This window comes from Astatotilapia calliptera, chromosome 7 (genome assembly GCF_964374335.1).
Source record: "Astatotilapia calliptera chromosome 7, fAstCal68.1, whole genome shotgun sequence".
Classification (NCBI taxonomy): domain Eukaryota; kingdom Metazoa; phylum Chordata; class Actinopteri; order Cichliformes; family Cichlidae; genus Astatotilapia; species Astatotilapia calliptera.
Window position 1 is genome coordinate 400,804 of NC_137428.1, and position 11,697 is coordinate 412,500.

At 49.9% G+C, this 11,697-nt stretch overlaps 1 protein-coding gene across 1 annotated transcript in view; it reads right to left on the bottom strand.

Annotated features, from left to right (window-relative positions):
- Positions 1-11,697, bottom strand: part of ptprbl (protein tyrosine phosphatase receptor type B, like) — a 29,562-nt gene that overhangs the window by 16,187 nt on the left and 1,678 nt on the right. The window contains exons 2-8 of the mRNA XM_026172291.2: positions 8,251-10,568; positions 6,000-6,279; positions 3,080-3,388; positions 2,494-2,757; positions 834-1,097; positions 409-672; positions 63-332 (exon numbers count right to left, since the gene is read on the bottom strand). Of these exons, the coding sequence (XP_026028076.2) occupies positions 63-332; positions 409-672; positions 834-1,097; positions 2,494-2,757; positions 3,080-3,388; positions 6,000-6,279; positions 8,251-10,568 (3,969 nt within the window). The remainder of the gene's footprint in view (positions 1-62; positions 333-408; positions 673-833; positions 1,098-2,493; positions 2,758-3,079; positions 3,389-5,999; positions 6,280-8,250; positions 10,569-11,697) is intronic.

Sequence of the window (11,697 nt, forward strand, 5' to 3'; positions counted from 1 at the left end):
GAACAACAATAATGCTTCATCGATACTACAATCGTGGCATCGTCATCGTCGCTGTGACGTACTGGTCCGTGCCGTCACAGAGGCGGAACTGCTCAGGTTACCGCTGTTGGTTGTCACGGTAATGATGTACTGGCCCCCAGGCGTGATGCTGTTGAAAGTGCACTCTTTGGCCTCCCAGCCGAGGACTCTCTGATCTACAATGGTGGCAGCAGCGGTTGCCCACCTGAGGAGCACGGTGAAGCCGTCCCATTGTCCGGGCGGCCGACTCCACCGGACGCTCAGTGAGGTTTCGTCAGCCTGGCGTACGAGCAGCTGCTGCACGGGCCACGGCGCTGCAGAGAGGAAGGGGTAGGGTCAACAACACTGATACCGACTCATTTTGGAAGTTCAGACTTCAAGTGAACTGACCCAGCTGACTGCTGCAGCGTGCTGTGTTGCTCAGAACGCCACTGTGAACTGTGACCTCTGCACTGTAGAGTCGTCCGGGGACCAGGCTGAGGACGGAGAAGGCGTGCTGCCTGCTTGCCTTACTGACGGTCTCATTTGCCAGAACCACCGAGCCGTTCTTCAGGATGACGCTGTAGTTCTCCCAGTCGCCTCTGGGGGGCAGCCAGCGGAGCCACAGTGTTCGAGCATCAGCCGACATAGAGAGCGCTGACACCTGGTCAGGTACTGAAACAGCATAAGACAGACGGGGAATTAAAAGCAATAAAAACAACACAGACCCCCCAGCAGAGGGCGTCTGAGTCTGTGGTCCAGCGTTCTCACCTCCACCTGACGCGACGGCATGTACCTGTAACTCCCTCTGTACCTGCTCTCTGAGCTGAACTCACCTGTCCTCGCTGTGCTCCTGCTCTCGGTGCTCTGACTGCCTGCTGAGGAACTGACTGACACCTCGTAGCTACGCCCAGGGGTCAGGCCCTCAAACTCCACTTGGGTGATGTTGGGGAGAAGGTGGCGTAGCTGAGGGTCGGATCCTGGAGCCCTCAGGGTCACCAGGTAGGATTCCACCCCTCCTTTAGGTGGGAGCCAGGAGGCTCGCAGGTGGTCTGAGCTGCCGTTGTTTTCGAGGACGAGACGTGACACTGGTGCTGGGGCTGAAGAAAAGGAGGAGGACCCACGTTAGACTCATGTTTGTACAGTTTTCTCCTCTTCTTCCTGTTTCACCTGAACTTTACCAGCTGTCTCATGTGTTCACCTGGAAACAGCAGCAGTGTTTCAATACAATGATTAATGGGTGTTTATGTAATGTGGTGTGGGTGGAGAGTCTGTGCCACGTGTGAACAGATTTACTGAAGCGATGAAGAGGCTGGGTGAGGTGAGCAGCTGTAGACAGAGAAAGGGCGTGAGGGAGAAAGGTCTGAAATATCCCGGAAACGCCGCTGCTGCTGGAAAGAAAAACAGAGCCGCAGGACGACGAAGATCCAGTTTTTATCTTCACGCCGAAACTCGAACGCTCAGAGGAATGAAGACAACTTCATTAACTTCATGCTGACAGAAATATTTGAAACTATTTTACAGGCTAACAACGCCGAGGTAAAGTCCATTGGTTGCAAATCTCACAGCTGGTCGGCTGTCCGACAAACACGTGACTCATTTAAGATGACACAGCAGGACGCAGCCTCGCTGAGTGGATTCACTGCCACTTCAACGCATTAAAGTCTGAACCAGAGAAACAGATGACCGAGGTCACGTTGTGGACTGTAAACAACAAAGATATTTAACGACGCTGTTAAACTCTGCGGAATAAGAAATAAAATGCAGCGATGTTCACATTGTAGATGCCTCCACAGATATTTGGGACTCAAACCCGATGCTGCAAAGTGCGGGTGGGGTTAGGGTCAGCAATGATGACCTCAGACGGTTAATTCTGATTGGTCAGTCGTGAACTCTGAAAAGACGTCATTTTACGTCCATGTCTGGTTGAAAGGTTGAGAAACAGACGAAAGGTTGTCTCCTCAAGCTCATTTTAGCCGTGACTTCCTGTATCCCTGCTGCAGCTTCCTGCTGATTGGAGCTCTGAAGACATCGTAGCTCACATCTGTCTGCGGGTGTTGTTTTACTAACACGTGCTTGTCGGGTCTCTCCAGGTGAACGCCTTTTGCTCCCTGCTGATGATCGGAGGAGTTTGTGGAGGTGTTCTGGGGATAACCACACTCAGATGTAGGTGAGCTTTGAGCTCAGTGTTTTTAATGCAGGTTATTTGTATTTCCCAGTTTATGGGTATTTTTAGATGGCATGGTGAAGTATAATCTGTTCTGCAGATGAGTCCCTGACCTGAAATCCGCTAACTCCATATCTTTGTTTCATCGTCTACAGCATCAAACCGCTTTTTAAGACGCAGGAAGAAAGTGGATGAAGGTTCAGAGACCTGGACATGAGGGCGAATCTCTAAATTCACAGTTCACACGTCCATCGAGTGTTTTGGTATTTTAGAAACACTCATGTACTTAGATTACTTCAGATTCAAACACGGGTCAGTGCTTTCGCTACCTGTGACGGATGCTGTCGAGGCGGAGCTCTGAAGGCCGACTGCTTCTGTTACCACGGTGATGGTGTACGGGGTCCCTGGGTGCAGACCATCCAGCTCTGCCGAGGTGCTGCTGTTCTTCAGAGTGATGTTCTTCAGCAGAACACCAGCCCGATCCCTCAGCAGAACCCTGAGGTTCTCCGTGCGACCCGAGCCGATCCACCAAGTCACCCCGAGGCTGTGTGAGGAAGAGGACGCCACCTGCAGGCCGTCCACTGAGGAGGGAGCTGAGGCAGGGAGAGAGGGGTGGTGGAGAGATCAGAGGGTATTGACACCACTGTGATGGTCACTGTTTTTCTTTTTAAACCACTTTCACGCTGAATGAGTTGCTCTGGAACAGTTTTAGTTTTATTCCTTTTTAAAGCTCTATGTTTTTATTATTATTGATCATGTGATAAGCTCTCAGCCAATCAGGTGCATTCTAATCATGTTCCAGAGCAACATATCCCTCTGAGTGTAAGAATTTCATTGCTGGTAGTGATGTGCTGTTGCTACCTGTACAATAATAAAACTTGAACGTGAGAAGATTCTGCAGGTGTTGTAGCTCACCTGTAGCTGTCATTGCATGGACAGGTGAGGCGCTCTTGTTCCCAGCTGAAGCTACCACACTGACTTTGTACAGAGTCCCGGGAATCAGGGAGGTGAACCCGGTTTGGGAGGCTGCAGAGCCCTTGATTCTGGTCCTGCGCCGGGATCCGGAGCTCGTGTCCTCCAGAGTCACATCGTACCAGTCCACACGACCGGTAGGCTGAGTCCAGGACACCGTCAGAGCCGAGCCGCTTAGAACCATAAACAGGCTTTTATGATGAGGTTGAGCTGGGCCCAGCTGGAGGTCCAGATGAGCTGGGCCAACTGGGTCTGAAACAGGAGAGGACACTCAGTGTATACCCACACTGAAAACAGGACATTTTATTTTGAAATGACATTTTACAGCGCTTTTGTTTTCCATTAATTAATATTTGGATAATCAACGTTTTTTAAAACTAAGACACTGAACTGTAGCAGCAGATTTCAGGGGGTTTGGTTTGGTTCTGGTGTATCTGTTGCTGTTCATTCAGAAACACTTTAGATTGGATCAGGCTGTGGCTCCTGCTTGGAGAAAGGTCTAGGCTGAGTTTAGGGACAGGCTGGGATTAAGGTTAGGGTTGGAGGTAGTGTTTGGATTGGGGTTGGGTTTCTGGTACAGACTGCGGTGGGCAATGAGATTTGGGTTGAGTTCAAAGGAGTACAAGTTTGGATTGCGGGTTGAAGACCATGGAAGGGGACAGGTTTATGGTGGGTTTGGGGACAGATTTGGAGTTTGAGTTGGACTGGGAGGTTGTGGTCGAGGATCATGGGTGGGGTTGTGGTTTGGATTAGTTGCAGAAAAAAGACGCAAAGGAAAAAGAAGAAGGAGCAAAAGAACATCGAAAACAACACGTGAATTGGCGATTAGTGCAGCTGTCACAACAGCTCTGGTAGAGTCGGCTAGGGAAGACTGTGCGTTTCAGAGGGATGACCAAGAGATGGTAAATGATTTCCCAAAGCCAACACTACTATCCTGTAAACCAGAGGAGGAAAGACTTCCAATTTAGAGAAGCAGCTAAAACATCTGCATCCAGGTGGGTCTGAGTTTCAGTTTAGTCGTCAGCACCGCTGAGCATCAGCTTTGTTCCATAGTGTGCAGTCTGTTGGTGACCGCCCTACATGTAGCATGACCTGCCACCATGTTAGTGGTTTAACACGCCTTTTTAATGACCGGGTTTATATTTATGTTTTGGCATCTAGAATTGTGAACTTCTACTGGCTTTGGTGAATTCCCCATGTGGTTGGTGGTCGTGGGCGCAGTGATTGTTACACTGTGCTGCTGCAGAGGCCCACACGCTTGTTCGAGCAGCTAAAAGAATGAGAGCGTTTTCACGGAGGCAGCATGAGTCCACACAGGAAACTGAAAAAAATAGACTGGGTGGGGCAGGATGATGAGGACAACCCCCCCGGTCCTGAACTCTGGCCTGTTCTTCGTGATGGCTTCCTGTTTGAGCAGACTTCCCTGCTTGCTGTTGGAAGGCTGGCAACACCCCAAGGACAAAATGTCCGACCCACACAGCACGAGCTGCGAAGCTCCAGAAACGTCAACAGACTTGTAAAGATCCAAATGATTCTGTGACTTTTACGAGACGACTGGACCGAGGCACAGCAAGCAACGCCTGACTCCACCTTACCCTGAACGGTGGTCTTCAAACTGCAGCAGAGGAAACGTGTCCATGTGATTCACGGCCAGCCTTCAGTCTGACAGTCACCGTCCTGATGTGAATGTATTAATTGGGACGAAAATGAACAGAGCAGGAACATTTTCAATGTTGAGAGAAAACCAGAGAAAGCTCGGAGGCAGCTGCTCGTTCCAGAAAGTTCCTGATAAACACAGAAACACTCTCTAACAATGGTCTTCATCTCATCTTGAGTGTTTGTTTCCAGAAACATCCCCTCCTCACCCTCCTCACCCTCCTCTGCTCTCAGCCACTTCCTTCGTTTGTTTGCAGCAGGTCCTGGATCAGTTCGGTGATGGGGGGAGGTCAGGGTTTGGGTTAGTTTAGGCGTGTTTTTGGAAAACACTTGTAATCATTAAAGCAAAGCATTAATCGGCCTCATTTACCAACAGTGCACAGATGCCGGTCCATCGTAAGGAAGCACACGTCTTTGAAACGACTGCTAATAATTATTATTGCCTTTTAGACTCTAATTAAAGTTTTCCAAAACATTATAAGCACCGAAATGCTTCTTCTTCTCACAGATCACGTCCTCCTCGGCTCCACGTTTTCTTCTTGTCTGCTTCTCGTTTCACTCCAAACATTGTGGAGCCACAGTCGCTGCTTGAGGGGAAACAATATTCAGCAGCCCGTTATTTCAGCCTGATTTATTTATCTCTCTGTTATTTAAAACAGTCATCACTCCCATGGAAAGCGGTCCCTGATCTGGATTCTTCCTTGGAGTTAGGAAAGTGTTTTAAAGGTTTCTGCAGCCGGACGTTCTCCTTCTTTCTTGGCTTAGCAGTGCAGGTTTCTCTCTTACATCATTGCAGCGCTCTTCAACTTCACCTGGCCGTACGCAGGCAGTGAGCACAGTCTGATTTACTAACATGTTTCCCTAAATCTGATGGTGATTTTTTTGTTTTCATGCACGTGTTAGTAAAGCAGGTCCAGAGATATTGAATCTTGGAAGTTACAAGTTTGAATATTTTAACCGTATTATTTTTAGAAATGTTGATTTTATTGCTTGAATTTTAAAAACCTGGCGTGCTCTAAAACATAATATGATCAATAATCAATAATGGCAGGAGGTTTATCCATGATGGGGAGCACACGTACACGGGTGTCATGAGAAAGGGGCGGAGCTTGTTCTAAGTAATGTGACGCTAAAGTTAAAATAGCTACAAAGAGCACTCAGGTGCTAACTTCTGAACTGCAGCTTCACTCTTCAGGTGCGCTCCTACCTGTCTGAACTGTCCCGTGGCTAATCTCGCCATCCGTCCTGGAAACCGCTGTCAGCTGATACACTGTCCCGGGTTGCAGTCCCGTTATATTACAGATGGTGGCGCTGCTGGTCTCTCCATCAGACTTGCAGTGGGCAGGACTGGACCATGAGTCCAGAATGCAGAACAGACTGAAGTTACAGGACAGACCGGCGGACGTTACCTGCACCGCGATGGAGTCTGAGCTGGAGCTGATCTCCTTCAGGTCTGCGGAGCATCGGGGACCCTCTGAGGTCTGGACCTGCATCAGGAGGTCACAGAGAGAAGGGTCAGGGTCAAATGGTGTTTGTGAAACTCAAAGGCCTGGTGTCTGATGTCTTTTTTACACAAATGGCCTTCGCAATGCAAATGCAGAGGAGGTTGTCTCCTCCTGGGATCAAACCAAAGGGTTCGTACTCGTGACACGAGTGTTTAAATGCCTGCACAGAGGTAAAAAGTTCCCCTATTAACATCGCACTCTCAGAAAATAAGGCACTTTATTGTTTCTGTAGTGCTTACACTCTCTAAGAAATGAAAAGAGTACGAGTGAGGGCCCAAAGCACTCTGTTGTATATTTCCCCTGAGCCTGATTCTGTTGGAGGGTTCTTCCTGTCTAAAAGGAGTTCTTCCTTCCCACTGTCACCACAGACCATTGTCAGGTTGCCTCCGTATTACTTATTGGTCTTTGGCTTACAACAGAAAGCGGATGTAGATAAATGATCCGGTAACTCACCGTCTTTGCGCCCCAAACGAATCCAAGAATCAAACATGTAGCGGCACATCTGAGCATCCCTGATTTAAATATGACCGCTCGGTAATAAACACGCTTCCTCTGACACACTGACAGTTACAGACATCTTTCAGCTGAAGTACTTTGGTCCAGAGAGGAGCTGGAGGTTTCCTCCATCAGCTCCAGAGGCTGAAATGATCTGGAACTTCTTTCTCCTGCATCCCGGACCCGTGTGACTCTTTTCTCTCTGGGTCCATCGATCTTTAAACTTTCCCTCAGCGAGCAGAGGCACGTTCTGCACACCCCGCCCTGCTTTCCTTCCTGCCCGCCTCGGACTTTCTCCATAACCTTTAGCATCAAACTGAGCTCCATCGCTACCATCAGAGTGGGCTATTGTTGGGGTTGAGTTATCCAATCAGGAAACAGCCTCACACCAGAGGCTCGCTCTATTTATGTATGAGCAGCATCAAAGTCTGCTTTATGTTGCACGCACACCGTTTCTTCATCTTCATCACTGCAAAATCAGACCTTAAACCACACACAGCTGCACCTCCTCTTTATTTCCACCACTGATTAAGTCATTCATTAGTCTATGCTTCTTCATCGCCTCTGATAAAATGTGTCTGAACTGCTTGATCAAATGAGCTTGGAAAGAAAAGCGTCTGGACTTCTTTAAGTTGCTTGAAGACGTTTCACCTCTCATCCAAGAAGCTTCTTCAGTTCTAAGGTCAAATGGTGGAGAGTCCCAGATATAAACCTAGTGGGAGTGACCCCCCACAGAGGGACAAAAGGCCCCCTGATGATCCTCTAATCGCCTGAGCCAAGGTGTGAAACTGGGTGTGGGTCCCAATCAGCCAGCCGAAACTCTGGCTGATTTACTCTGGCTGATTCACTCTAGTGACGGACGGAGTCGCTCAGTGAGCGGTAAACAGGAAACACACTTTGAGGTTACTCATACACGATCTTCATTTCAACACGGAAGTCGTGTTCTGAGACTCGACCTCTTGACTACATTTGACTTTGATTTTCAGAATAAAAAAGAGTCTGGAGAGCTTTACCAGGTCAACATGGTAGAGTAAAATAATACTATTAATACTGTGTTTCCATAGTAACACAGGAGTGTGATCGTCTTTTCATACACTCAGTATGTACTGGCTTTGAGCTCTCAATTTGCTCTCCACCAGCTCCACAGACCCAACCATCTGCTTCAGCTGGAAGCAACGCTCCCACGGAGCACCAGAACCACACCAGTCACAGGAAACCGAACCTCTGCCAACATCTGGCAGGTTTCCCACTGATCTTCTTCATACAAGCAGCAAACAGTCAAAGATCAAAATCAAGGAGAATAAAACTGATCTGGAGTTAACCGGCGTGAACTACCGCCAAACACAACACAACATCCTGAACACGTCTAAACACCATTTTAATCAGGTATGAAGACAGGCGTGCTCGCATGTTGAAGTCCTCTAAAATAACAGCATCAAACAGAGGTGGGGTACTCACAGGTGTGGTGGAGGTGACTCTGGACGTAGTAGTGTGAAGCATGCTTGTTGCTGGAGCGGGGGTGCTTGTTGCTGTGGGGCTGGTAGTGGTGGTTGCCGTGGGTTTGGTGGTTGTAGCAGGAGATGCTGTTGCAGTCGTAGGTGGGGTGGTTGTAGCGGGAGATGCTGTTGCAGTCGTAGGTGGGGTGGTTGTAGCGGGAGATGCTGTTGCAGTCGTAGGTGGGGTGGTTGTAGCGGGAGATGCTGTTGCGGTCGTAGGTGGGGTGGTTGTAGCGGGAGATGCTGTTGCGGTCGTAGGTGGGGTGGTTGTAGCGGGAGATGCTGTTACAGTCGTAGGTGGGGTGGTTGTAGCGGGAGATGCTGTTGCGGTCGTAGGTGGGGTGGTTGTAGCGGGAGATGCTGTTGCGGTCGTAGGTGGGGTGGTTGTAGCGGGAGATGCGGTTGCAGTCGTAGGTGGGGTGGTTGTAGCGGGAGATGCTGTTACAGTCGTAGGTGGGGTGGTTGTAGCGGGAGATGCTGTTACAGTCGTAGGTGGGGTGGTTGTAGCGGGAGATGCTGTTGCGGTCGTAGGTGAGGTGGTTGTAGCGGGAGATGCTGTTACAGTCGTAGGTGGGGTGGTTGTAGCGGGAGATGCTGTTACAGTCGTAGGTGGGGTGGTTGTAGCGGGAGATGCTGTTGCGGTCGTAGGTGGGGTGGTTGTAGCGGGAGATGCTGTTGCGGTCGTAGGTGGGGTGGTTGTAGCGGGAGATGCGGTTGCAGTCGTAGGTGGGGTGGTTGTAGCGGGAGATGCTGTTACAGTCGTAGGTGGGGTGGTTGTAGCGGGAGATGCTGTTACAGTCGTAGGTGGGGTGGTTGTAGCGGGAGATGCTGTTGCGGTCGTAGGTGGGGTGGTTGTAGCGGGAGATGCTGTTGCGGTCGTAGGTGGGGTGGTTGTAGCGGGAGATGCGGTTGCAGTCGTAGGTGGGGTGGTTGTAGCGGGAGATGCTGTTGCGGTCGTAGGTGGGGTGGTTGTAGCGGGAGATGCTGTTGCGGTCGTAGGTGGGGTGGTTGTAGCGGGAGATGCTGTTGCGGTCGTAGGTGGGGTGGTTGTAGCAGGAGGTGCTGTTACAGTCGTAGGTGGGGTGGTTGTAGCAGGAGATGCTGTTGCGGTCGTAGGTGGAGTGGTTGTAGCGGAGATTGTTATGAATCTCATGGTGGTTCTACTATCTGCAGTTGTAGCTGGGAAACTATCACTGGGAGTGGTGGGTGGTGTGGTTTTGGTGACTGTGGTATGAGATGGTGCCATGGATGTAGGTGTAGTTGCTGGTGTTGTTATGGATAGTGTGGCTGCAGTCTCTGTGGTTGTGGTGGAACTGGCAGTGGCAGGTGTGGTATCGACGGCTGTGGTTAGAGACGGGTTCGTGGCTGTGGTTGCTGTAGTTGTAGCGGGAGTGGAGGCACGAGTGGAGGGTTGGATGGTGTGTGTCAAGCTGGCTGTTGTAGCTGGCAAAGGGATGGTTGTGTGTGTAGCTGCTGGTGTTGTTATTGATGGTGCGACTGTAGTCTCTGCAGTTGTGACAGGGGTGGTGCTACTGGTGGCTGTAGGAGGTGTGGTTTTGGTGGCTGTGGTTGGAGCAGGCGCTGTTATGCTGCTCGTAGAGGGTGTGGTTACAGCAGCAGTGGTGCTGGTGTTTGTTGTACTCGTTTGTGGGACTGATGGAGCTGAGGTGCTACTTGCAGGGACCGCATCACCTGTTGGTGCTGTTGATAATACTCCTGGAGTCAGACTCTCTGAGATGTTTGGATGAAGGGTGTAGTCTGTGTCTGTGGGCGGGGTCTGGCTGTGAGACCTGGGTGGTCTATATGTGCTGGTGCTGGATGCAGACGGTGGAGGAGTGGTGGTGGTGGGTGCAGCTGAGGCGGTGCTGTCTGAGGGTGCTGCAGATGTTTGGTGTGTGGATCCGTCCTTGGGTTGTAGCTCAGTTATGATGTCTGTTGCTCCACCTGTGCTCACACGTGAGGAACCCAGCGTCACGCCTCCATCTCCGCTCGACTCGGACTGGTTTCTAGCGATGGAGGACGATGACTCGTACAACGACGTGACCACCTCCGTCCTGACTAGGGAGTCACCTCCACCTGACGAGGTCTCCGAGGCGACTGACTGGTCCATGGTAAAAGCAGCTGTGCCATTTAAAGGGGATAGGTGGGTGACTGCAGGGGAAACATCTGGAGGTGACAGATTTTCCGTGACAGCGTTCCCAGGACTCCTGATGGTTTGGGTGGAGTTAGACAGGTCCAGCGGTGTGGATGAAGAAAAGGTGGAGGTGGCTGGAGATGTGTCTGAAAGTGAGAAGAAAGGTGAGAATATAAAGAGCGGCTCTGACTTGTCACATTTACAGATTAGTGAAATCACGCGTTAATCCTGAACGCAAACACCTTACGTTAAAGTTCAGCCCAACCTGGACTCCGCCCACTGATGACAGACACACTTAAGACTGACCTGCGCTGCTTTTAGAGCTTATAGCCCAGTTACTCCAACCTACAAACCAACTACAAAACTAATGTGTGTGCCTGAAGCTCTGCGGTCTGAGCCAGCTGAGCCCGAACATGTGGCTGTGAGTGTTTTCAGATCCCGCAGGTGGAGGTGCATCCTACTAAAGTTTGAAAACTTATGCACAAATTTTAAACAACAAAGTTATGAGGAACTATTTACCCAAAAATGTAGCCAAGGCCTCAGGTGTGTGTCTTTTGTAACCACTTGGGTTGGGTTGACACAGCGTCTAGTTCCTATTTAATGTTAAATGGTCATGTGATTGGTTTACCATGACTAAACCCAGCTCCCAGTAAGCTGAAGACAGCTTCACCCGTCTGTGTGTTGACAAACAGTAACACGTCTGCATTTTCTTGATAGTAACAGTAACGGCGTTGTAACGATAGAAATAGTAATTAGTTAGATTACTAGTTACTGAAAAAGTAACGTGTTAGTAATGCTGTCATTCCCACGAAACACTGTAAATGATTTCAGTTATTAGAGATTAAGTGGAGAACAAGAACACCGTCAACATCTGCAGTCGGAAGTTATCTCAGTGTTTTTCCAGGTTCATCGGGAACGTTTGGGACGGACACCTGCTCTACACCTGAGTGTGAGTCAGCACAGCAGAGAACTGGAAACGCCCCATCAATAATCGCCCTCCATCCAGGACCTGCACTCTTTGACCTGCTGCCTTCTGGCAGATGGTACAGAAGCCTGCAGACCAGGACCACCTGACACAGGATCAGTTTCTTTCCCCTCGCCATCTCCCTCCTAAACAGCTGAACTGTATATATAAACACGATTCTGAATCTGATAAGAATTTGAATATCAGCACGCAAAAATTATGCCGACCCGAGCGTGTGGCAGGGGAGCAGGGCGTTGAGGCGCCATGATCACCCAGCACAGACAGCATGCGTGCTTGTTATTATAACCGAG